A 24,538-nucleotide genomic window follows, 5' to 3' on the forward strand; every position below is an offset into this window, starting at 1 on the left:
TTTAAATGGTATAGCCGGGCGGCTATACTGTTTAAATATTTAAATATTTAATTTAAAAGAGTATAGCCAAATGAAAAAGAGAGTATACAGTATAGCCGATCGGCTGTACTCTTTAAATTTTAAAAACGTATAGCCGGTCGGCTGTACTATTTAAATTTTAAAACAGTATGGCCGCACGGCTATACGATTCATTAAAAAAAAAAAAAAAAAAACCCAGCAAAGCCGACCGGCTATACTGTTCTAAAAAAACATTTAACCATGTCGCGTATAGCCGCATGGCTATACTATTTTTAAGAAACACTAATAATACAGTGTATAGCCGCTCGGCTATACAATTAAAAAAAAAAATTAAATAACCCGGGTACAGCCGCGCGGCTATACGATTTTTAAAAAAAATCGGCTATACTATTTTTAAATAAAGGGTTTAGGGGCTATACTATTTTTAAACAAAGGAAAAACGGCCATACTATTTTTAGAAAAAATTTAAAAAACCGTGTATAGCCGCGCGGCTATACTATTTTTTAAAATTAGGAAAAACCGAGCATAGCCGTGCGGTTATACTATTTTTAGAAAAAAAATTAAAAAAACCGTGTATAGCCGCCCGGCTGTACTATAATTTAGCTCTGCGCTCTCATGATTCTGTAGAGGTGTGTGAAATTATATTGAAGAATTTTTCAGTACTGGTTATTGAAGAGTATTTTATATATGCACTGCACCTGAAGTCTTGTATTCGTTTCCCTCTTCTCAACATCGTTTGTATCAAAATTATACATTATATAGTGAATTGATTATATAGCTCCACCAAAGGAATGAGATTCAATATCAAAGATCCTGCATTGTGGGTTCCATGTCACATAGCCGTGAATGTTCAACAATGTTCTGTTGTGCAACCCGTTGAGGAGGAGAAAAACTTGGTGCGCATCAATTAAAAACCAAACAATGTCACACCAAACAATGATGCGCATCAATTAAAAACCAACAGTCGAAATCAAATTTAATATTGATTAGCCAGCTTAGACAAAAATACACCCCTGAAGTACTGCTACTGCATATAGATCGATGCATAAATTCAATTTCTCACATACATATCACAACGGATTGGTAGGGAAAATCACTAAAAGCCCATTTATTTCCTATTGAATTGAATTATGTAAAAGAAAACAATGATAATCATGATGATGACGATGACCACGACCACGACTTCATTATGCAAGATCGCCTTCTGGGGTTAGGCCAAGCTCCTTGAGGACCTCAGCGCACTTAGAGTCGGGTTCCTTCTTGAGGAAACCAAGAGGGTTTGGAATGCGATAGGGTCCGGCGATGCCATTGTTGTTTGTGAGGCTGATCCTCGCGCTCAACTTCGCATGAGAGTCAGTGCTAACCTCGCTGCAGTCATCTCTGGGGCTATTCACCAATACCACCTCACAAACCTCCTCTTCGTGGTCTCCTTCCACCGGAATGTGGTACCTTCCTAGCTCATCAGTGTCCGCCTCGCTGCTCAGGGTTACTGTCCCGCCTTCCCGGTCTCTGCATTCCAACTTCACCTTTGCACCTGCACGTGTCCCATTCCATGCAATGCGAATGCATACATTGTTAGAAAGAAAAGAAAAAAGATTGTTTGCTATCGAATATCAGTATGTATCAAATACAGTAGATAGATTGGGGAAGCCGTATGTACCTTTAAGGGGCTCACTGATCCTGGTCATAAACTGGATACGGCAGTTGTCACAGTAAACAAGGCCATCCACACTGAGGTTATCGGCGCAGTAAGCGAAGCCGAGGAGGGACAAGAAGCAAAGGGCAGAGGCAAGGACAATACCACTAGACTTGGTTGCCATTGTTCCAAATTAATTTTTTCTTGTTTGGTTGGAGATGGATTTATATTAGAGGAGGACTATATAAGTGCAGATTAGAGGGGGATCTGTTTTTATAAAGAAAAAAAGAGTACGCATATGTTGGGGAATTTGTTTTGTTTTTCTTGGTTAGCAGTTATTTTTCTGAGGTTGTCATTTCTTCCCTTGTTTACATGTGGCTGAGACAATTAGTTTGACTTGCTCTTTGCTCCTCAAATCTCTCTGTGCCTCGAATTGTGTTTGGTTCTCAAAGAAAACTACTAGTTATAGGGATCCCGAGCCTCTACATTTAGTATCGATGCATTTACGTGTATTTACACAAATCTAAACCATTTGATTAATCTAATGGAGTTAATTATTCCACGTCAGCATTAAAAACACACCTTTTGTAGCGTATCACTTACCCCTAATGTGATTTATTTATTTTATTATTTTTAGGTGCCTTTTTTTTATTTTAGATTTAATCAATACCCCTTTCACCTTCCCCACTCAAACAAACAGAGAATTGGATGCCATCTCTCCAACATGCAGCACCAATGATCAAAAGTTTATTTTTTATTTTCTTTAGCACAGTTCAAGCTTGCCATAGAATTGATGACTTGGGCATAGCCATACTTGTGTCTTTACTTCTTTGTTGATAAAAAGGGAATTCCCCCAATTCCAGTTAAAATTTTCTCCTCAAAACTTCCACATGAGAAAAGAACATAAATATAGAATCAAGTTGTATTTCCTATGATATGCTTTTGAATTTGTCCTAGATTTTCAGTTTTTATTATATTGAAACTTGACGGTGCATAAGTTAAAGTTAGAAAATGTCAAATAGGAATCAGGAGGGGTTGAGTTTGGACTGCGAGAGCAATGGTAGCTATGAACAGGGAGTCTGAGAAGAGGGTTTATGATAGATCTAGAAGAAGTGAGAGGGTGAAAGGGGCGTTGATTAAACCTAAAATAATATAGAGCTCATCAGGGGTAAGTGATATGCTACACAAGGTGAGTTATAATTATGTTGACGTGGAATAATTAACTCCATTAGATTAATCAAATGGGTAAATATACCGATACTAAATGCAGAAGCTTGAGATCCCTAGTTCTAGTACTAAAAGCCTTGACATCCACATTAATTGAGGGAACCCTAGTTTACTTTTCATCCAGAATGTTTTGGAGCAACTAGAAAGAGATGCTTTAACCAGAAAGAATGTTTTGGAGCAACTAGAAAGAGATGCTTTAACCAGAAAGAATTCAGTTCATTTGTACGACTTAACCAGAATGAATGTTAACCTGGCTATTGAAACCTCTAAATCCAGTTGATTAATATAAGAATTTCATTCGTAAGCTTCTTTAAATAAAGTGATAACGCGTGAATGTGGAGAAGAACGGGGAAAAAAACTGCACAAAACTAATGTTGTCGATTTGATATCAAAATGAGAACGAGGGAAACGGAGAGATCACAAAATCAGAGTGGTTGAAGGCGCTAAGGGACAAAATCTTGGAACCGGTGGATTTGAGTGAAAAGTTAAACACGCTGAAAACATCTCTAGCATCCAGAAAAGAACGCAAACAGCAAATTACCATACATTCCGCAGATAAAGCATGACAATTTGATTTGTAACAATACCCCAACTAAAAGGAGAAACATTCTCAACAAACAGCGGATTGGATGTGCATAAGAAAGCCTTTACATTAGGTCAAGAACATGGACAGATGAATTCGGGGTTGCAAATGCGACTAACAGTAAGGTCAAGCTACAATCCCAAAATTAACGAGATGACGAAATTAACTAGAATCTCACTTTGGAAAAAGAAAAAAAAAAAGCACCCCCTCCAAGGGTAGAGACCATGCATCAACTTTCTCCATCCACAAATTACACAATGCCTAGCCATGGTCCGCTTCAATTCACTGCCAAAAGGAAAAGGAAAAGGAAAAGGAAAGGTAAATAAGGATGTTGAACACCCAACAACCCAAATTATAATAAAATCCTTGCTAGATATGGCCCAAATGAGAAAACAAAATGTTTGTTAAATAAGAAAACAAGCTACCTCTGCATCTTCACCTCCAGGCTTAGCAGAGACATCCACCTTCTGGGCTTCCTCAGCTGTAGCAAAGTATTAAATGAATAAACAACGCAGATATCAGATTAGCAGTGTACCCAAACAATTTCTCAACTCTTTCACACAACATGAATATTCAGTATTAATCCCATATAGCAGTCATTCCACTTTGTATAGATTGCAGAATTCATGATTACGAAGAAAGTCTATAAATAAAACTATGGATACTTGAATATAAAATGCTTACAACTATTAATGCTTACAACTATTGCTTCCTCCACATTATAAATTTTACGTTGATCAAATAATACCAAATATCTCTCACTAATACAAGTACCATAACATGATCAACAGCAACAAACATCATTGTGGATTAATTATCTAGGGGCAGAAATACTTTCTAACACATGCAATTCTTAAAAATGCAAGATTGTCAAAATTCAAACAACAAAGGAACTGCAAAACTCTCTAGCACTACTTTTGGTCACTGACCTTTGATAAACAAGAGCTTACCTATTGAAACTTGCACAGACCTGGGTAGGCTGGTCTCCTTATATTTAAAGACAACTACCACTCATAGAAAGGCATTTTAAGCTACTAGGCAACCAATGCAATACCTTGTTATTGTTTTAGGTTACCTGCACTATACCAGTGCAGCATAGGACTGAAGAGGAATTAAAAGGTTACTAATAAGTCTATACCTCGAGGATTAATAATTGAGATGATGATTGTAATAAGCTAGTAGTTAGACACACTTCTCACAATCACAAATTGATCTGTTGATTTATCAAAAGATACTCCAAAAGTAAGTAATTAAGAATAAGCATCATGACTTGTACCTACATACGACGAGTCAGGAACAACTCATCCGCATAAAATGACATTGTCCAGTGCAGGTTAGCATACTTTTAAGGTTGAGAGATACTCCACTGATACAACACATAAGGTAGCGTACTTTTTTTTCCCTATAGTAATTTATGAATTACCTCCATCCTCTGGAATGTCAGAGGTCCACAATGTAAGGTTGTCCCTCAAGAGCTGCATGATCAATGTGCTATCTTTGTATGATTCCTCACTCAAAGTATCCAATTCTGAGATAGCTTCATCAAAAGCTTGCTTTGCCAGGTGACAGGCTCTGGAACAAATTACCAACGTACAACCAAGTAAATTTCTTTTCTTCTAATTTGCTTTTGGCCCAAAAAAAAAAATACAATATCATGAATCTTGGTCACGATGTATATAATTACACCCGTACCTTTCAGGAGAGTTCAAGATTTCATAATAAAAGACAGAGAAGTTCAAGGCCAAACCCAGTCTGATGGGATGTGTAGGAGGTAAGTCTGTCTCTGCTTTACTAGAAGCTGCCTGCAAAATAGATAAACATAACAGACCACTCAAAATGACAAATCAATTACTTATACTCTTATAGCATCATCTTAACATTCTACAGAACAGTAATGACAGTTTATTTATACAACGAAAAAAATCAGTATAATCATTTCAAGCATCCTATGCACAACCCCCATTGCTCATAGACCATACATATAAATGGAAAGTCTCAGATGCAAATCAAAATCAGGGCAAACAGCCAGAAGCGAGAAAAAATAATAATGAAAGAACAGGGACCTAACAGGATCCTTCACTGAAGGTTTCGGTAATAGGCTTCTAACCACAAAGAATAAGTTCAAGTGTAAATACACAGTGCACAATCAACTAAACAGTTAAGAATGTAAACAAATGCAAAAGACAGACATCTTTAATCAATAATAAGTTAATAACAGATATCTTGGATCACCTAACATAAGGAAAAGACCATGAATGATGCATTGTCTGTTAAAATCAAATCCAGCTATACAGCATAATAGCATTAGGTAGTCATTTCAACATAAAAGATACTAGTACCGACATTAACATCAGATATAAGTTTTACTTTTTCCAAGCAACAAAGACTTCATAATCTTGATTTCTTTTGTTTCCCGCATATTTCTCAGGAAGCAAACAGCGCATAAACCAAACTAAAGATCATCTCCTATACCTGATAAGCTTTCATTGACTGATCAGCAACCTCTTTCCTGTCATCACCAGTCTTAAACTCTGCCAAATAGCGATAATAATCTCCCTTCCTGGATTACACAAAATAAACAACTCAAAACGCTAAAAACACTAATCCACTCCAAAACCCTCAAAGGAAAACTTCAAAACCACTAACATTTTGTAGAAAAACACAGTGGACTCAAAAGCTGTGCAGGAAGGAATGAGATGCTCATCGATAACCCTCATGATGTCACTGCAAATGCTTGAGAGCTCAGACTCGACCTTGTGCCTATACTCCTTGATTCGGCTCACATTCTGATCGTTCCCTTTCCCCTCCTCCTTCTGCTCGATCGATGACAGTATTCTCCACGAAGCCCTACGAGCTCCGATCACGTTCTTGTACCCAACCGAAAGCAAATTTCGCTCCTCCACGGTGAGCTCCACGTCAAGCTTCGCTACTTTGGTCATCGCCTCCACCATTTCTGTCAAAAGGTAAAGTAAATGCAAGGCAAAACCCTAAGTGCAGGCGAAGAGTTAAGATGCCGAGAAAATGCATGAAAAAGAAAGAAATCAAAGGCTTAGATCTCAATGCTTTTTCAGTATAACAAAATCGAGTCTGCGAGAAGTGGCTAAACAGTGTTTGAGTTCAGATTCTCGTGATGATTAAATTAAATAAGATAAAAATAACAAGAGAGAAAGAAATAATCCACAGTCCGTTTACTACTCTGGTTTCTTTGCTTTTCTCACTAGCCAAACAAAGTATACGTTCACACAATCTGAAGGAAAAAGATATAAAGAAAAACAAGAACAAAAAAAAAATAGAAGAGAAAATAGTGAGAGAGTGAGGGACTGAGACCATCGTAGCGCTCGGCTTGTTCGGCGAGCTTAGCGGTGTAGACGTAGTTCTCTCTCTCTTTGGTGGAAGCCATGGCTGATCTCACTCCCTCTATCTCTCTCTCTGTGCGAGCTCTCAACCCTTGTTTCTCTCTCTAAGCCTCTCTCTCTCTCTCTCCCTTTGTGCTTTATGAAAAGGTCTGGGGCATCGTTTGGTGTGGTTGGGTGGGTGAGGACCGGTTGGAGGGGCCCGGAGCGTGGCCCCGCTCTCCCACTATGCCAAGACCAGCCCGGTTCAAAACCGACATGACATTCCCACGCGCTAGTGGGGGCGTTGGACCACGTACTACTTTTTTTTTTTTTTTCCCTTCCCAATTGGACCACGTACTACTTGGTTTTGAGAGAATGACAGTTGCGGTTGAGGCAGAGCGCGTGGATTCAACGGCGTCGAAATGATTGTGGCGGGGTATGCAGTTGAAGGTGGGAGGGACCGGTTTTATTAAGCGTTATAACGGATGGGAGCTGGTTATCGAAAAAAAGTAAAAAATAAATTCATCGGAAAATTAGCCGGTTAAGGCAGTTGAACATGTTTAGTGTGTTCAGTGTTCACTCTCCTTCCACTCAATTCGATTCCTTTCTTGGTAGGTTAAACATGGTAGTGTGTTTGCTCTCTTCCACTGAATTTGACTATTTTCTTCGTAAATTAGAGTAATTTAAAGTAGTTAATTATCATTTGACAAATAACCTCAACGAAATTCAAGTTTCGGATTGTGTTTACACAACAAAAATGTAACTGTTTTATACTAATTCGTTCTCAACAAACTTTCTTACAAAATGGAAACGAAAAGAAGAAGAATTCACGTGGAACAGCCCTACCCACGTGAAGGAAGCAATCCTCACTGATTATTTGGAAGATCTCGCTAGCATCATTCTGCTACGCTCGAGTAGGTGACTGAGTGTCGTTGATGCTATATGGTGATGAAATCTTTGACTCGGACGAAACCAACAGCATTCATAAGAGTGATGCTACGTGTACTACCTTTATTGATCGCATTGTTGGCTACATATACAAATTTACATCCATACATCTTTTGCATATATCAAAGTTTATATGAGTCGACAATTAGGTAAAGAGATCTACACTAATGAACAACAAATGTGTCATCGACTAATTTCATATCGTGAGGTTATTCTACATGTTTCAGCTACACTGCACTTACATTACCACATTATAGCTATAAGCTGGCGGTGATAAATGAGGAGGATTCTTGTTGCTTTAGGCTGTCAGCAACGTGAGCGACCACTCCGGTACCAGCATTGTGGAGCCATTCATTTTTCACCTGGATTCACAAACAGAAATCAGTCTGAGAAACCAGAAACAAAGAAGCAAAATCTCCTGACCAAAGATTGATTGATGACAGACAGTACATGAATGTTGTTATGGGCAAAGAAGGGCCAAAATGCTGAATGAAAGCTGACATCAACTTTTTTCCATCCTAACTGCTGTAAGCCGCGTATCATTTCCTCTGTTCACATACTAAACAAATTGTTAATCAAAGTTATGGGAAAAGGATAAACTTCATCTGTTATCATCCTATTCTGAATTTCTATTAGCATTTATCATTTGGATACCTTCAACAATTTCATGATAGTCCAATGTGTTCTGTGTGTTGGGTTCACTCTGGGCCGCCTCCTTTGCTTTAGCTGCTTCAGGAGGAAAATGGGGACCTTCTGAGGAGACTGGGGGATAGTACTCCACATCTACAACATGCTTGTAGCCATCCAAAGACCGGCGGGGGGGCTGCCAACAAAGTTAGAAATATATATTCAGAGTGATACATATAAAACACAAAGGGTATGTAAACTAATCAGTTGTATTCAAGGACTAAACCATTTAGCTTGAAAAATATGATGGCCATGAAGAAATCATACTGCTTGTCTCAATGGATAACGAAAAGTTACATCAGTTGCAAAATAGCAATTACATCAACTAAGAAGATTTTTACATGTAACCACTGATTAGCTTAAAATTTTTTTACTTCAAAATATAGTAGCAGCTAGAAAGATGCTGGATTAGTAGCCATTATATATCTGATCTTGCATGGGAAAATGCTTCTGTCCCGAAAAGAAATAATTATGAAAAGCAACCATGTAAATGAAGTTAACATGGTGGGAGAAAGAAAGACCGTTTTCATCTTATTACACCCTCTGAATAACTCTAGGGGTGCACCTCTGACTTTAGTGCAGAACCTTGAGAAGCATTTGAATAACTCCATAATTACGAAATGACACTTGCAAGCATAATCATGACTGATCATAATTCCCTTGACCCTGACAACTAATGACTAATTGCCACCATAGCCAACACCAAAAAAGGCCCTGTTTTAACTAGTAGGAAAAAGAAACATTTAATCATAAAAACTTGCTTTGCCCCTGGCCTCAAAACCACTTTACGACTTTAGCCCCGGTCAAATAGCGCTAACATAATTTGGCATCTTCCGAAATAAATTTGCATATGCACGCTACAAACTCAGTCCTCAATGCATTACTCATTTACTTAACAGTTAATTAATGAACAGAAAGTAAGTATGGCATAGCTCAACCAGAGAATTAACTGTCACCTTAAAAACTTCAGTTTCCCTCCTAATTGATGATGTGCGCCAACCAACCATATCTGTGCAGTGTTAAAGAAACTGATATATTGAAGAGAAGACTAACGAATATATAAAAGTTAATACAATCATCTCATTGCGCTAAATATGAATGATATGCAGTAGGATACGATCATAAGATACATTAGCGTAAAGAATGCGACATTTAAAAGACCCCAAAGCAGATCTGCAAAATGGAATATATTAGAACCAAATTTAGAACTTCGGTGAAACGAAAATGGTCTAAAGTAATATAAAGTGCTGCACTTACACAAATTTTCCGTCATCACAATCAGATGCCATTCTCAAAAGAAGTGGAGGTTTCTCAGGCTTACCATCAGTGAGGAACAACTGACTACCAGTTCTACCAACAATAATAGGAGCAATTGGAGCAGCAAGCTTTTCTAAGAAAGGTACTCCGAATAGAAACGGCAGCTGAAGAAAAATCAAACAGAAGTTAGAATTTTCTATATAAAGGTAAGGTGGTAGTAGTCCCAGACACTTGGTATCAACAACTATCTTAGTTCTACAACAGTCCCACAACATAACGTCCTCAAACACCTCTTGAATGGTTAGACAACAGTGTTTAAATTAAACACAGCCAGACAAATTTAAACTATCTAGTCATCCTTTTTGAAGTGTATTAAGCACACGGCTGTAAGTTGGAATGCAAAGTCCAAATGATTTTGGAAAGAAGGCACATCAGCAGAGTCCAGCATGGCATGAATATTCAGATGTAACTATATTGTAAATGCAATTAACTAAGGATGATATACCGACCTGTTTTTTCCCTCTCACCCCGAGATGTGGAGTTGCCAATGTTACAAAATTGATTGGCTCCAAACCAGCAATCTTTCCTCGTCCCCAAGAGTATGCTGTTTGTGAATTTGCAATGGTTGTATTGGCACCATCATCGGGTGTGTAAAGGACAGAAATTGCATATCTTGCAAACAAGCCCCCGAGAGAATGGGCTAAAAATGAGATCTTCTTCAAGCTATCTGTCTTTTGCACAACTTGCATGACCTGCTTATCATGAATGCCTAAGTTATATAACTATCATATTCTATTTCCCAAAAAAGCCACAGGTACCATGCTATAAAACAAAAGTTTGAAAATTTTACACATTGGCTCATCAATTTCAAAACTTACCTCATCTGCTAATCGTTTTCCAGCTCCATCAATCCCGGTAAAAGTTTTAGTGTACGTGTTAGATGAACTAGCTGCAAATACGTCAACCATGAAGTTAACACTCACAGACTAACAGCCACGTACATCAAATTTATTCAAGCAAAGACAGGGGAACTTAAAAAATCAATCTTAGGTGCAAATTGTGATATCATCATCACACCCTAGTGTACCAAATATGTGTTCTTCCCAGTAGATAAACAAGATACTAGATCAGTTCAGGCCAGGTTTATCACTATCCTTCTTAGTACGACAGCCGTCAACAAACATCAACTACCTTTTCTGAGTGGTACTTTGTGACTTCTTGTTGTTCAAATTTTAATTCCACACATATGAAATTAAATTACACCGGAAGTACTGAAATAAATTTACCATAAATTAGGAAATTTCTTCCAAGACGCCTTCGTAACTCGGCTTCCCCATATGTCCAGTCACTTGGGCTGCATTACTAGGAATCAGTCAACTTGATATCAATTTGGGGGGAGAAAAAGCCAAAGAAATACATAGTCATGGAAACAAAGTCCAAGCAGTTGCGTATTGGAAACCTTCAACATGTAGAATCCCAAAATTTGAAAGTAGCAGTAATAAGACTCAAAGAACAATAATGAATGATCATATGCGCAGACATATTCCTTCAACAGCACAAACAAAATTAAGACCCTCAACACAACTTTTGTTTCTCATCTCCATTTGTTTCAGTAAAAAAAAAATGTTGAAGAAAGCAATCCCTTTTCTGTAAATTTCATTTTTGGGAAGAACAACCAACTACAATTTACAAACAGAGCTATATTTGAGACTTGGAACAACATATACCTTGCCAAGATGCCATGAACAAGGACGAGAAGATGATCAGGCTTATTCTCTGCACTTGCAACACCCCCGGAGGCTGATGCAAAATTTCCCCGACTAGTCATAGCTTGAGCTCTAAGGCCTTGGTTTCTCCAACAACTATATAACCCTGCAATTTTTTATTTATTAAAGTGTGTATAAGAAGAATTGGGCCATGCTTCTAACACAAGAAATTAATGCTATATTACAAAAAGACCATTAGTTTGAGGCAATTAAGCAAATATTACACCTTTGAAATCAAATCTCAAAAAATTCCCCGGGAAAATTATTTGAGAGAAATTTAAAATTACCAGAAGAAAAGCCCAGAGACGAAGAGCAACAAGACGAAGACGAAGAGCCTACAGGTGCCTGCGAACCATATCGTCGATTATCACTGAATCTCGTAGAGTAACCAAAGCGCGCGTGAATCAGAGAAGCGGATGCCATATATATAAGTATTTATATGTATTTATAGAGAGAAAAAGAGAGAGAGATCCTAATTTCTCGTTTGAATCAAAGCGAAGTCAGCATCGTCGCCATAATGTCTAATCCTTCGTTATCTTCCTCCTGACTGCTATACGCAAGCAAGCCCATGTCTCTGCCTCACTCAGCTCCTCAGCGGTTATTTCGATTTTTTCTATTCTTTTCTGCGAAATAAATATAAATTAAGGGCACCATTAAATATTCAGACAAAAATTATTGTAGTGTAGTGGATATCAACTACCAGTGCCTTTTTTTTTTTCTAAGCTAAAGAAAATGCCAAAATTATTTGTTTAAGGGGCAGTTTTCCTCTTCTTGGTAATGAGAAAACTACCATTACCAACTTGTTAATTTGTTTTTTTATTTAAACAAACTAATATTCTAAGCTACTCTATTATACGAGGATGAGAGCTGCAAGCAGTCGGACAAATAACTTTAGCCAACTGACGTAACTTAGGTATGCAACTAACAAATTTGTTAACTTGGACCCTAAAAAAACCCTTGTCAATTGTGGCTCTTTAAACACGTGGCAAGATATTAACCCTAAGATGCATCTGAACGGCTAAGATTAGAGGAGGATATTTGGCTAAATATCTCTAAAAATGAAGAGTCAATTGTGGACTTTTCTGAACAATGACAAGGGAGATATAGAAACAATAGTGTCTTAATAATATAACCTTTTTTCGGTGCAAAAAAAATATAGAAGATGTGAGCAAAGATCATCACCTTTGGTGAGCTAGCTGTTGTAGTCAAAAGGCGCCAAATGGAAAGCAATTATTGTGCCACAGTGTGACGTGGATAAATGCATGCCCACCCTTGAAGATTGACACCAAGAAATCATGGCGCTTTGATTTGGTTTTCGATCTGCGCGCCTAATATGCCTATCTCTTCTCTTCTCTGATTCTATGCCTAAAGGTTCTCTGTCCAGTTTGTTGTTTGTTAATATGTCCAAACAAGCATTATGGCCCGATACTACTTGGATCTGATTACTCAGACCACCAATAATATTGTTGCATTTGTCATTATTTCTCATATTTAAATAGATGTTTGATTATTGATTGTGCTACTAACTGCAATAAAATAATGTGTGTTCGATTGTATGTTCAATGAATTTGGTCAAAGTGCTTACTTTTTCATCCAAGCAATATCTAAGAACCTCGAGTGCATGAGTAGCTACTTGCTTAAAATTGGTTATGAGCTTATTTTAGCTTAAAATGACTTCAGCTAATTCTATGTACATTTAGAATTCGGGTACAAGGCCCAAGGTGAATTGGGAGTCACTACTTTTTAGAATGGGAGCCCAATATGCTTGGTGTCTCCAGATGTTTAACATCATATACGGAACAAAATAATTATATGTCGCCACCACTCTGTATTATAATAATATACATGACCACACACTGTATTTACAAAGGTAGTGAAGAAGAAAACCTTCAAACTAAAGTTATGCCACCGCATCATAGAACTGTCGGTGGATAAACAACTGACGCTAGCATTCTTATTAAAAGATGAAAATAAAAAAACATGGAGAAAACCACTGGCGTATATACATATCTTACTATGTACACATCACAGTGAATTCACATTATGGAACAAGCATGAGGGTTATCGTCACTGAACGCAGCAGTGTCCTGCTCGCTAAAAATGGTGGAGTAAGGAGGAGGTTGATAGTAGCCATGCTCATGACTTGTGGAGCCATGCTTGTAGTAGTTGTAGGAGTAGGATGAATTAGGTATTGAGTTATAGGTGTTGATGGGTGCTTGCTTCTTGTAGCCATGATGGTGATGATCATGATGATGATCGTGCGGCTGATGTTGACGGTAGTATTGGAGATTATTGATGTTGTGGTATTGTGGATTGTAAGGGTAAGGCCAAAGCTCAGCTCTCTTTCCAGTCTTCCTAACTGCCTTCAACACTTTTTTTTGGTCAGCCCATCCCATTACAGTCACCTTCTGCATGTTGATGTCTACATCAATAGCATCCACTCCTGCCATCCATACAGTTAATTAATTAATTTACATAATAACATTAGAATCATCACAATAAAGCATATGTACGGTTAAGTTAGCTGGCTAAGTCGGTGTGTCCGTCCCCTTACACTCAAGTTCGATTCCCCTCTCCGTACATGACTAGTTAAAAGATTACAGATAATCTTAACCAAGGGATTAAGCTAAGCTGAATATTTTAAAAGGAGTAAAATCTAGCTTTCGATATTTTTTAAACCAACATGCTACTTGTTATATTGTACCTTGTCGATCCTTCTTACTTAGAATAGAAGGAAAACTTTTGGCCTTTGTTTTGGTCTTTTAAGTAATCTCTTTAACTAATCATTTAATTTTATGTGACGTACTTGTCCGTTTCATAACCCACCAATCATTAGAAAGAAAGTGTTAAATTTCTGCAGGATCATCTCTTCTCAATAACTTGTATTAATGCTGGAGATAGAGCGAGTAAAAGAAGAAGAAGAAGAAGACGACAAAAGCACTTCTACAAAATTATACCCTTCAGCTTTTTCAGAGCTTTCCTTATCTTGGTCTCGCAGCCAGCACAGTCCATGTGCACTATGAGCTCCACTATCTGCACAAAATTAACAATCAACAGATTAATTACAGTTCAATTTATGCAGAAGGTGATGGAAGGCCACTTGACAAAGACGACCTAGCAAATAAATTTTCAAAAATAAGTACCTTCTACTAATGCAGTTAGTGTAAACTTCAAAAATAAGTACCTAACACGCCATGCATAACTTCAGCTTGTATATACTGTTCTTGGATTGAAAGTTGTCCAACATATATAATACGTGGATATAAACTTTCATATATAATTAAGGACGCTGTCATGAAGTATAAGCAAGTAACTTGAAAATCACTTGCGCATAACTTTCTCATCTTCAACTGGAAGCACTAAGTTAATTGCAGAAATTGTATTGTTATGACATATGTTTCGAAGTATATTACGAGGGATTTGTGACTCCTTCCCTGACTGAAGTACATGCATAAACCTCATCTCTGATGTATATGTCATCAGAGATGAGACAAATATATAGACAGATAGAAAACCAAAAAGAGTTGTTTCTCACCGTCATTGTTGGAATAAGATATATCTCTGGTCTCTTTTGCAAATTGGTTCGTACGTTTGAGCCTCTAACTTATTGGAATGAGAAACTAAAATGCAATTGCACTCAATATAAATAGACGCCAGAGATCCTTGTCCAAAGATATATGACAAGTTCAACGCTGCGGCCTAAGCTAAGGCAAGATAAGTTAGAATATTTTTTAAAACGAGTAGCCCCCACAACACAACTTTCTTTTTATATATTTCGTTTTCTCCTTCCCCATCGATCTTGCTTTCAGTGAAAGTGCACAGCAAGTGCTTAGAAGTTGATGTGCAAGCCTTCTGATGAGCTTCAAATTTCTAATAACCTACCTGTTCAAGTAATATATTGTCTAATGAAGGACTTAACCGTGTTGGTCAAGTCACTCCGGTGTGTACAGGAAATAACAATGGATATTTATTTTATTTTTTTAATTGCAATTATTAAACCACTTTGGCCGTCACCATAGTTGCTAACGCCATACATATAGTCATCATCATCGTCATTATTATTAAAATGTTTTTAATTATATCGACATCATTATGTATATAGCCATTAATTAATAAATATATGCATGGATAATGGATTCCATCATATATATCATCTTTACAACTTTATTACATGTCACATGTGCAAGTTGTTGTACTATAATGCTCGTGGATAGACATAGCCCCGTTGGTAAGTTGGAAAAATGAGTTACAATTAGGTCATGTTCCGTCGTAAATATATATATATATATATATATATATATATATATATGGCCTATAATAACACGACTTGAACACTCTCTGTGTCTAATGCATCGCTTTCGTATCGAATAAATTATTTGTAACATATTTACTCATCATAGTGTAGTTTGTAAATGAATTTTCTTGTCTTTATTTTAATGAAAAATAAGATTATAAATATGATATGTAGCATCAATTTTTTATTACCGAGATAAAGAAGTGATACCATATTTGATAATAATATGGATATTGAGATTCGAGAAGGAGAAAAAAGGAGTGGACTTGACTTGGTCTTCAAGTTCTGGTTCCTGGAAAAGAGAGAGAGGGAGGTGGAGGGGAGGTCGGTGAAATATGGCCTAGTTGCATATCTTTGCCTTGCAGGACCATACAAAGTGAGATTCCAAATTCATGTGCACCGTGATCCGGGACTTTTAATTTAAGAAAACGACTTTTGTAACAATCCCTTTCTAATTGGTACAACCGATATCTCTCCTACGTCTGAGCATTTGAATGAGGAAGTTGGACTTTAGATATTTAGGAAATTATTCACGTATTATAATAAGAGTGAGCGATATATTTATATTTATAATGACATATGTGTTACCATCCAAGGTTGACACTGAAAGATTTCTAGTTCATAAATTTAATTCATAAAGATGATTTGGGTACAAAACTCAAAATCTACTCCTTATGGTATTGATTATCATCAACTTAATTTTTATTTTCTAGTAGGATACCACAATCAGAAACCATATCATGATACAGCCTGGATTTGGACGAAAACAGTGGGGAAATTGAAAAAAAAGGGAGAAATTTTCCCCAAGTAAGGAAATGAAGTTGTAAACTGATGATATGTAGGCACCCACTGGACCTTGGCTTGCTTGCTAGCTTCTACTGGCCGGCAGCAAATGCCTCAACCGGAAAAGTCTTAGTAATGCCGGCAAGGCTCTTGAAGTTGATTTTTCCGGTGGGCTGATCAACAATGATTTCGCTGACTGGAGGCCAGAGCATGAGCTCCTTAGCCTTCACTCCCTTGAGCTTCTTAATTCTCTTGTTTTCAATATAGCCTTTAATTTCAGTGTCATAACTCACAAGCTTACTGATCAATTTGAAGCTGTGCTCAACCTTCTTCTTCTGGAGGATCCACATGTAGCCGGTGCTCCTCACAAAGCCGACTTCGATCACATTGGCAAGGGGCAAGAGCCCTAGAGGAAGATCAAACTCCTGGAGCAGCGCAGTTGCCAATGCCAGTCCCTCTTCATGGCCCTTCTTGACAATTCCTCCTTCCTTCTCTGCCATGACCGATAACTCTGTTTTTCTTTCTTTCTTTCTTGCTTGTTTGCTTAAAGTTTCAAATGAAGCAGTGAAGTTGTGGGTATGTTTGGTTGAGGTAAAGGGGTTAATTTATACAAAGTTACTACATGCATTGGGACAAGTTTCAACAGTGTGCTTAAGATTGATGACCATTACACACCTAGTTTTAATCGATACGTTAATCTTAGATTACAACATTGTTTCAGTTCAAGTACAAAGCTCAATGATACGATACGCCTAATTTCCCATACTGAATTTGGGCAGCTCATTGTCTGGTTGCAATTGTCTTAAACGAACAGGAAGAATAGGACCCAACAAAAGCAGCAAAATGGGGGGTGAAGACCACAACACACTTTGGAGCCTCCAGTGCTTCATCCCATGGATCATAAAATAAGGATTTAAGTGAAAATTTGGTGACTACTACAATGAAAATTACCTTGGTTTCTCCATTCTATTTGTCCCATGCATGCAGTAACTTGGTATAAATTAATCCCCTTACCCAAAAGTACTTACAACTTCACTGGTTTTCTTCGAACTTAAAGAAGAAGAAAAAGGGTTCAATCATGGCAGAGAAGGAAGGAGGAATCGTCAAGAAGGGCCACGAAGAGGGACTGGCGTTGGCGACTGCGCTGCTGCAAGAGTTTGAACTTCCACTTGGGCTTTTGCCCCTTGCCGATGTGATTGAAGTCGGGTTTGTGAGGAGCACTGGCTACATGTGGATCCTCCAAAAGAAGAAGGTCGAACACAGCTTCAAATTGATCAGTAAGCTTGTGAGTTATGACACTGAAATTAAAGGCTATATTGAAAAGAAGAGGATTAAGAAGCTCAAGGGAGTGAAGGCCAAGGAGCTCATGCTGTGGCCACCAGTCAGTGAAATAACTGCTGATGAACAGCCCACTGGAAAGATTCACTTCAAGAGCCTTGCTGGCATCACCAAGACTTTTCCGGTTGATGCATTTGCTGCTGGGCAGTAATTGCACGTTGACTGCCAAGCATGCCAAAGTCCAGTAGGTGCCTGAATTTCATCATTTTACAACCTCAGTTCCTATTTGGGGAAGCTTATCTTTCTCTTTTTTTTCCCCATCCATTGCTTGTCCAAATCAATGGCTTTGTTTCGATAAGGTTTCTGATTGTCGTAGCCTGTTAGGAAAATAAAAATTCAGTTGATGATAATTAATACCATATGAAGTGGGTTTTATGACACCGGATATGATGGAAACAATACTTAACTTGCACAATAATAAGTTCCTAATCAAATTAATTCATCATCAAACGAATTGCCTATTCAATCTCACAACAATCCAGCAAATAAACATTAGCTATGAAGATTTTAGAAAGTACAGGATGCACTTAATGGGACACATGGGTCACCCCATCTGCAGCAAAGTTCATAGATTTAAGAGTTTAATGATTTCTCTTATTACAAATTTCACATCTACAAATGATAAATGGCAAGTAAAGAAATTTTGAAATCTGAAAATTGCTCCATTTACAGCTAACCAGAAAATAAATTTCATCTCGCAGGCAAGATGTAAGCAGTTAAATGAACATCAATCATCAAATGAATCATCACAAACAGTTTAAAGAACTAGTGTAGAAGCACTAAAAACAAGGGCAGAGCAAGAAATACAAATTCAAGTGCCATTTATTTAAGAGTTGAGGCATAATGAAGCTTACTTAAGTGATCAGCCTTACTCATACAGCAAACCTGCATTGCACTGATTCTATGGTTTCATTTGACCATTTATTCGCTTAGCTGTTTAGCCTACTCGTAGTGTAAAAACAGAAGCTAATACATCTCACTGCACCCGAGAAAAATATAAAGAAAAACTTGGTTTCGAGAGAGAGAGAGAATAAGAATGTTTTCGAGAAAAAGCAAACAGCTTTATATTTATCACTCAAGAAAGTTCGGACAGATCAGAGCTATGGCTAGTAATGATGTAGACATGAGCATGAAATGGCTGATTAAAGAATATGCATCCGGTGAAATTTCTAGAAAGATGGTTCTGAGAAAATAAGTTTGCTGCCAAGAAGATTGAGTTTTGATATAAATGCAACTTAGCAATTGCAAAATACACGATGAAACATAAATATGCCCATAACTATCAAAGCTCCCTAAAGAACAGCCAATACAGTATTGTATTGTGTTCTTCATGACCGAATCCAACCCACACACCCCACCCCACCCAAAAACGAGCCAGGTAACATAAAGAGCAACAAATATGCAGAAAAGATAAACCTTCGAGACAAAAGAATTTCCTTTCTTAATAATAACCTTTGTAACAAAAGAATGAGGTCCCATTAGAAGAACCAGTATGTATTATAATGTAATTGCCAATCTTCTGTTTCAAAACAGGAGAGAGCTTGTATAATTGTATCAGATGTAAGATTAACAAAATCTCATCAAAATCCAACAAAAATGTAACTTCGATCATGCAGTTGGAAAGACATGTGAGAATATTCCACCGATTACGGTTCCACCATGTCAGAAGCTCTCACACAATCCCAGAGTTGAACACATGTAATTCCAGTAAGACATTGTACCACCCCTTCTCAATTTCCTCCTCTTTTACTCGATGAAGGAGAAGAGTTTCAATAATTAAATCTTCCCAATCAATACCACGTGCTCTCTTTCTCTTCTTCGTAGTATGTACATCTTCAGAAGTGCAAGTATCGCTACTGTCACCTGAATGAGCATTTAATGGATGCATAATTTTATCAATACGCAGCTTGGCAGCATTTATCTTTTCTCTCCTCTTCTTTACAGTCACGCAACCATTAACAAAAGATGGGGGCACAACATCCAATCCTACATCTTTCTCCAATATCTCCTTAAGTAGAAGCCTCCTGCTCAATGCAGACTTTCCATTCCACCACTCTGTACAAGCATGGAGCTCAAAACCCCGCCTCTTTTTCCTTTCATGAACCTCTTTTAACCCCCCAGACAACTTTACATTCCCAACCTCATCCAAAAACTTTGAGTACATCATGGATAAGCATTCATGTGAAAGCTTCAGCTTATCCACATTGTCAACACCCAATGCGCACCCACCATCTTCTGCCTCAAAATACCGAGACTGGTGTGCAAATTTTAACTTTTCCATTTCTGTTTCATAATCATCTTCAAAGGACATCATATCAGTCCCATCTCCGATATCTTTCCTCAAACAATCTCTAACAACATCTCCCAAATCTAACCCAACACCGCCCTTCGAGCCCTCTGAATCCTTCTTCTTACTCGGCTTTGACATCGCCTTCCTCTCCATATACTGAATCACAAACGGGGCATTCTTAACCACATTCTTAACTGTAATATCCTTCCCCCAAGGCAAGGCTTGTGCAACCTTCACAAGCGCCTGTAAAAGCTCCCTATACCTCAACCTACTGGTATGTACAACAGCATGGATTTCCTTAGCCAATTCCTCAATCCTAATGCTAATACCATTCAACTCCGCCACAAGAACCAACACCGCCGCCACAATTGGAAGCGGCCTACGCCCGGTGGTCAAGAACCACTTCATGGCACAATGTATCAAAAATATGCCCTGTTTTTTCATTCTGTGCAGCTTATCCCCTTCAACATCAGCGAAACTATGCGAATTCCTAAGCGTCCGCTCGAACAAATTGACAATATCGAATTCTGGAAAATTGGGTTTTTTCAAATCGAGGAAATTAACAACCCGCATGATCATCCTACCAAGTTCATAGGCATCGGAGCCGATCACCGAAGCAACCTCGGAGATCGGCAAGGATTTGTTATCTCTTCTCATGCCAACATAGGAGCAAGCACCAACGAAAACATTGAACCAATTACCTTGGCCGTACTCACCTTCGGTGATTGTCGCGACCATTCTCTTGACGTCGTCGGATTCGGAGGGCGAAAATCCCAGCCTAAGCGACACGTCGTCGATGAGCTTTCTTGCCTCGTAGATTTTGGTTTCTTTGTAGCTGTAAACGTTGCCGGTGCCGGTGGTGCCGACGGAGACGAAGGTGCCGGTGGGGCCGTTGATGCCGCCGTACTGTTCGACCAAATTGTCGTACTCTTGGAGCCGTCCGCAGGTGGAGCAGGCGAGGTTGTTGGTGATGTCGTCGCGGATGAAGGTTTTGCCCTTGCAACTGTTGCAGATGGGCATGTTTGGGTCGGTGATTGAGGGGTATGTCACTAGACTCACTACTCACTGTTGCGGTGTTTGGTTGGTGAGAAAATTGGGCACTTGAGAAGGAAAATTTTGAGTGAAAGTTAATAAAAGTTGTGTAATTTAAGTGGTATATGGTTTGATAGCTCACAAGATTTTTGGTATTTATGCCGGGAAACCCTTTAACTACTAGGAAAGGGCAAACCGGAAAAAAGAAAGGAAGAAAGAGGGGCACTTTGATTTGAAGTAAACTTTCCACTCAGCGCTTCAGTCCAAACCATCGGGTATAATCAAGGTATAAAATATCGATGATATCGGAAATATCGGTAATCCAAAAACACGAAAATTTCTATGGAAATATCGGGATATTATCGATATCGATAAAAATTGAATAAAAACCACGAAAATTATAAGAAAAACTTTGAAATTTTTAGTCAATTATCTATTAATTTATCACAAAAAATTAGAATGAAATGCATTGCATGATAGATTTAACTTATTTAAGTTGATTATACAGCGAGCTGGCAAACACTGTAAGTGTAGAAAATATGTAGTAATTAATGAAAAAAAATTAAACACACCATAATCATTTATATATAATGATTTACTACAATATTTTACACTTTATACATTGCATAGTAAGATACATGAGTGACTTAGTACCACATAGAGTTCCTATGAGGTTCAAATTTTTCACTATCTTCATCATCTCTATGTGTAGAGTAAGTGTATTGTGAAGAGTAGTCATCAAATGATAAATCCCCAAAATAGTTTTGCATGTAATTGTTAACATGCCACCCATATAAAAATAAATATTTTAGCATATTATCACAAAAACATTAGTGATATGGTGATTAAGGTGTTGGAGGAGTAAAATGGGAGGGGTTCAAATCTCCTTTGTGTTTTTTTTTTCTCCATTTTCTCCCTTTTTTCCCTTTTTCCCCTTTTTTTCCCCTTTTTTTTCTTTTTTTTTTTCTTTTTTTTTCCTTTACATCGATATTTTAGCGATATTACACCGATATTTTGACAAAATATTGCTGAAGTGTGAGCGAAATTATCAACATCGATATTTTCCGATATTATCATTGATATTGTCGATATTTATACGATATGTACATGGATATGTTCCGAAATATCCTCGATATTTCGTCGATATTATCGATATTTCATACTATGATCATGAGGACTTGTGAGACAGTTGTTGTGAATATGGGATGCATGCATATGAAATGTTGCACAAACATTGTTGATACGTACAAAGGATTACAAAATTGCACATAAAAACTGGAAATGATATTCATATTTCCAAAAAACCAAAACACTTTTGACATTTTCATGAAATTCATTGCTAAAATTGAGAAATGATACAACTAACAACAGTAGCAGCATATCTTTAATGTCCCTCACTATATGGATTATGTGAGCATATTTTGATCGTTCGAAATGGAGTTTTGAATTATGTTTTATGGAGGTTGTGAAAAGTAGGTGGTCAAATGCCGTTCCTAACCTTGCATGAGCGGGAAAGAAAGTTATTGTAGGAATTATTTTTTTTCCAACCACCTTGTAAACCCTAAACCCTAAACCCTAACACTTTTTGAATTATTATTGACCCTAAAAGGTAATCAATTTTAAAGTGTAAAAATTAGAATTAGGGGCTCATCCCTAATATAAATAGCATTCCTCCATGGGTCTAACAAGTAATGGGACAATCGCTTTTGAGCGATTGTGAATAGCATTCCTCTATGCCTCACCCTATATATATAATATGAAAAGTCTCTAGTATGAAAAAGTTGATTCCATAATACCCTTTGTGGGGGTCTTTTTGTTCCAGCAGCCTGACGAATGGGCTGGGCTGCTGTAAGGAGCGAAAATGGGTGAAATTACCCCCAGTGTCTGAGTTCAAAGATCAAGCCCCGAGAATGCTTCGAAAGGACGGTGAAGCCTTAGGAAACACCCCGGTTACCTTCACCAATAAAAACAACGTCTGCTTACAGATAGATTTTTAGCTTGGCTTGAGAAGCTTGTGGCATGGGAGCATAGTTGCCATGAGTTTAGTACTAAAGAGAAAATTAAGCGTTCCTGGGGAAATATGGGTATCAAGAAAAGGGATTTTGAAGAGAGGTTTGGTTAGGAATGAGGGAAGGAAAGGAAAAGATGGCTTGGGCGCTATTTCCGGCAGCTCGACGGTGACTCTGTCAAATGTCAGAATAGCATGACAAAGGGGAAAGCTGAGGAAGGAGATGAACTAAGCACGAAAATTGCTGGGTTTTGAAGTAAGAGAGGAAGCTTGCTCTCTGGTTGTGGATGATTTTCGTTGGGTAGAAGAGACCCTATTTATAGCCACTAGAAGCCATCTGTTTCCTAGAAACCCTACTGACTTCCATCCTATTTTGCCAAGTTTTGCTTCCCTTTCTCTCCTCATCCTTTCAATCATCTTCTTTTGGTAAAGTCCACTCTGCTCCTTTGCATAAAATCAGGGATTTTGGGAGCTCAAGGCCCTTTTCCCGCGGCTACCTCTGTGAAGCATTCATATTTCCATCCCTCTCCTTTTTCTTCTTTTCTCCTATTTCCATGGCCAGATTCTAATGAAGAAAAGAAATGGCTATGTATGCTGGTTTGAAAAGTGGCATCCTTCCTTGCGCGCCAATATCCCTTGGTCCCTTGAAGGTTTTTGCTTGGAACTTGTTCCTTCCATGGCTGAAGCTCTACAGCTGCTTTGTGCACGTGGTCCTCCAAGCTCCTTGCGCAGCTTTGTCCTCCAGCCAAGTGCTGGAGTTTTTGATATTTCTTATCCTAATTGTATGGGCCTTTCATGACAATAATTAAATAAATAGGCTACCCTTAAGTGTTGGGCCATCTTGATTGAGGCAATGGGTCATTCTTGGTTGGAGTAATGGGCCATTCTTGGTTGGAGTAATGGGCTATTTTATGGTTGGGCTATTTTGGTTGGGATATTTTCTCTCTTGTACTTACCCATGTTTTTGGGCCCATTTAAGAAATGGGCCTGAATTCTGAGGCTCCCAAGTGACCCGGAACTTCCATTTCTCGGTCCATCAATGGGTCTCATGACAACTTATTACCATCCATACCACAACCCACTCAAGCAAGCCCCGGGCATCTTGCATGGCTTGGGCCCACTTAAGCTTGTAGCGTGGCGTGTTGCTTATTTGCTTGGCGTGGCATGTGTGCAAGCGCATATGACGAACTTTTGAGTGCCCAAATCGGGTTTCTTATCGGTAAGGTATTGCATTGGGCCGATAATTTATTTGGGCCGAACTGTGGATTTTTTGGGCCTCAACACCCCTAACGCCTAAACCCCAAACCCTAAACCCTTAACCCCAAACCTCTAAACC

At 38.2% G+C, this 24,538-nt stretch overlaps 7 protein-coding genes across 9 annotated transcripts; 1 reads left to right on the forward strand and 6 right to left on the reverse strand.

Moving 5' to 3' along the window:
- Positions 1 to 968: 968 nt before the first annotated feature.
- On the reverse strand, positions 969 to 1,904 carry LOC110755241 (olee1-like protein). Its single transcript, XM_021956421.2, has 2 exons — positions 1,679 to 1,904; positions 969 to 1,552 (listed from the first exon to the last, which is right to left on the reverse strand). Exons 1-2 carry the CDS (start codon positions 1,836 to 1,838, stop codon positions 1,206 to 1,208), a joined length of 507 nt encoding a protein of 168 aa, XP_021812113.1. The 5' UTR covers positions 1,839 to 1,904; the 3' UTR covers positions 969 to 1,205.
- A 1,584-nt stretch (positions 1,905 to 3,488) lies between these two features.
- On the reverse strand, positions 3,489 to 6,970 carry LOC110754900 (14-3-3-like protein B). Of its 2 annotated transcripts, XM_021956027.2 has the most exons (7): positions 6,792 to 6,969; positions 6,111 to 6,417; positions 5,937 to 6,024; positions 5,157 to 5,266; positions 4,888 to 5,036; positions 3,890 to 3,945; positions 3,489 to 3,749 (listed from the first exon to the last, which is right to left on the reverse strand). In XM_021956027.2, exons 1-7 carry the CDS (start codon positions 6,862 to 6,864, stop codon positions 3,747 to 3,749), a joined length of 786 nt encoding a protein of 261 aa, XP_021811719.1. In that variant the 5' UTR covers positions 6,865 to 6,969; the 3' UTR covers positions 3,489 to 3,746. The 2 variants fall into 2 exon arrangements, with proteins under 2 accessions (XP_021811719.1, XP_088108741.1); XM_088252615.1 differs by lacking the exons at positions 3,489 to 3,749; positions 3,890 to 3,945 and having other exon boundaries at positions 4,877 to 5,036; positions 6,792 to 6,970.
- An 814-nt stretch (positions 6,971 to 7,784) lies between these two features.
- Positions 7,785 to 12,197, reverse strand: LOC110755251 (Hydrolase-like protein family). Of its 2 annotated transcripts, none has more exons than XM_021956429.2 (11): positions 11,745 to 12,192; positions 11,419 to 11,563; positions 10,978 to 11,045; positions 10,570 to 10,640; positions 10,201 to 10,443; positions 9,692 to 9,855; positions 9,552 to 9,607; positions 9,391 to 9,443; positions 8,402 to 8,570; positions 8,198 to 8,295; positions 7,785 to 8,109 (listed from the first exon to the last, which is right to left on the reverse strand). In XM_021956429.2, exons 1-11 carry the CDS (start codon positions 11,878 to 11,880, stop codon positions 8,005 to 8,007), a joined length of 1,308 nt encoding a protein of 435 aa, XP_021812121.1. In that variant the 5' UTR covers positions 11,881 to 12,192; the 3' UTR covers positions 7,785 to 8,004. The 2 variants fall into 2 exon arrangements, 1 of the variants encoding a protein (XP_021812121.1); XR_002526467.2 differs by having other exon boundaries at positions 8,058 to 8,109; positions 8,198 to 8,306; positions 11,745 to 12,197.
- Positions 12,198 to 13,254: 1,057 nt separating this feature from the next.
- LOC110755216 (heavy metal-associated isoprenylated plant protein 28-like) lies at positions 13,255 to 15,130 on the reverse strand. The gene is made up of 3 exons (XM_021956399.2): positions 14,993 to 15,130; positions 14,415 to 14,490; positions 13,255 to 13,900 (listed from the first exon to the last, which is right to left on the reverse strand). The coding sequence occupies exons 1-3, from the start codon at positions 14,996 to 14,998 to the stop codon at positions 13,494 to 13,496; spliced, it is 489 nt and encodes a 162-aa protein (XP_021812091.1). The 5' UTR covers positions 14,999 to 15,130; the 3' UTR covers positions 13,255 to 13,493.
- A 1,205-nt stretch (positions 15,131 to 16,335) lies between these two features.
- LOC110755062 (uncharacterized) lies at positions 16,336 to 17,169 on the reverse strand. Its single transcript, XM_021956223.2, has one exon. The coding sequence runs from the start codon at positions 17,032 to 17,034 to the stop codon at positions 16,627 to 16,629; it is 408 nt and encodes a 135-aa protein (XP_021811915.1). The 5' UTR covers positions 17,035 to 17,169; the 3' UTR covers positions 16,336 to 16,626.
- Positions 17,170 to 17,488: 319 nt separating this feature from the next.
- On the forward strand, positions 17,489 to 18,435 carry LOC110755053 (uncharacterized protein At5g01610-like). Its single transcript, XM_021956211.2, has one exon. It carries the CDS (start codon positions 17,613 to 17,615, stop codon positions 18,021 to 18,023), a length of 411 nt encoding a protein of 136 aa, XP_021811903.1. The 5' UTR covers positions 17,489 to 17,612; the 3' UTR covers positions 18,024 to 18,435.
- Positions 18,436 to 19,330: 895 nt separating this feature from the next.
- On the reverse strand, positions 19,331 to 21,401 carry LOC110754704 (POLLEN-EXPRESSED TRANSCRIPTION FACTOR 2). The gene has a single exon (XM_021955808.2). The coding sequence runs from the start codon at positions 21,180 to 21,182 to the stop codon at positions 19,545 to 19,547; it is 1,638 nt and encodes a 545-aa protein (XP_021811500.1). The 5' UTR covers positions 21,183 to 21,401; the 3' UTR covers positions 19,331 to 19,544.
- Between the last annotated feature and the right edge of the window lie 3,137 nt (positions 21,402 to 24,538).

Source organism: Prunus avium, chromosome 4 (assembly GCF_965620075.1).
Source record: "Prunus avium chromosome 4, drPruAviu1.hap1.1, whole genome shotgun sequence".
In the NCBI taxonomy this organism is placed as follows: domain Eukaryota; kingdom Viridiplantae; phylum Streptophyta; class Magnoliopsida; order Rosales; family Rosaceae; genus Prunus; species Prunus avium.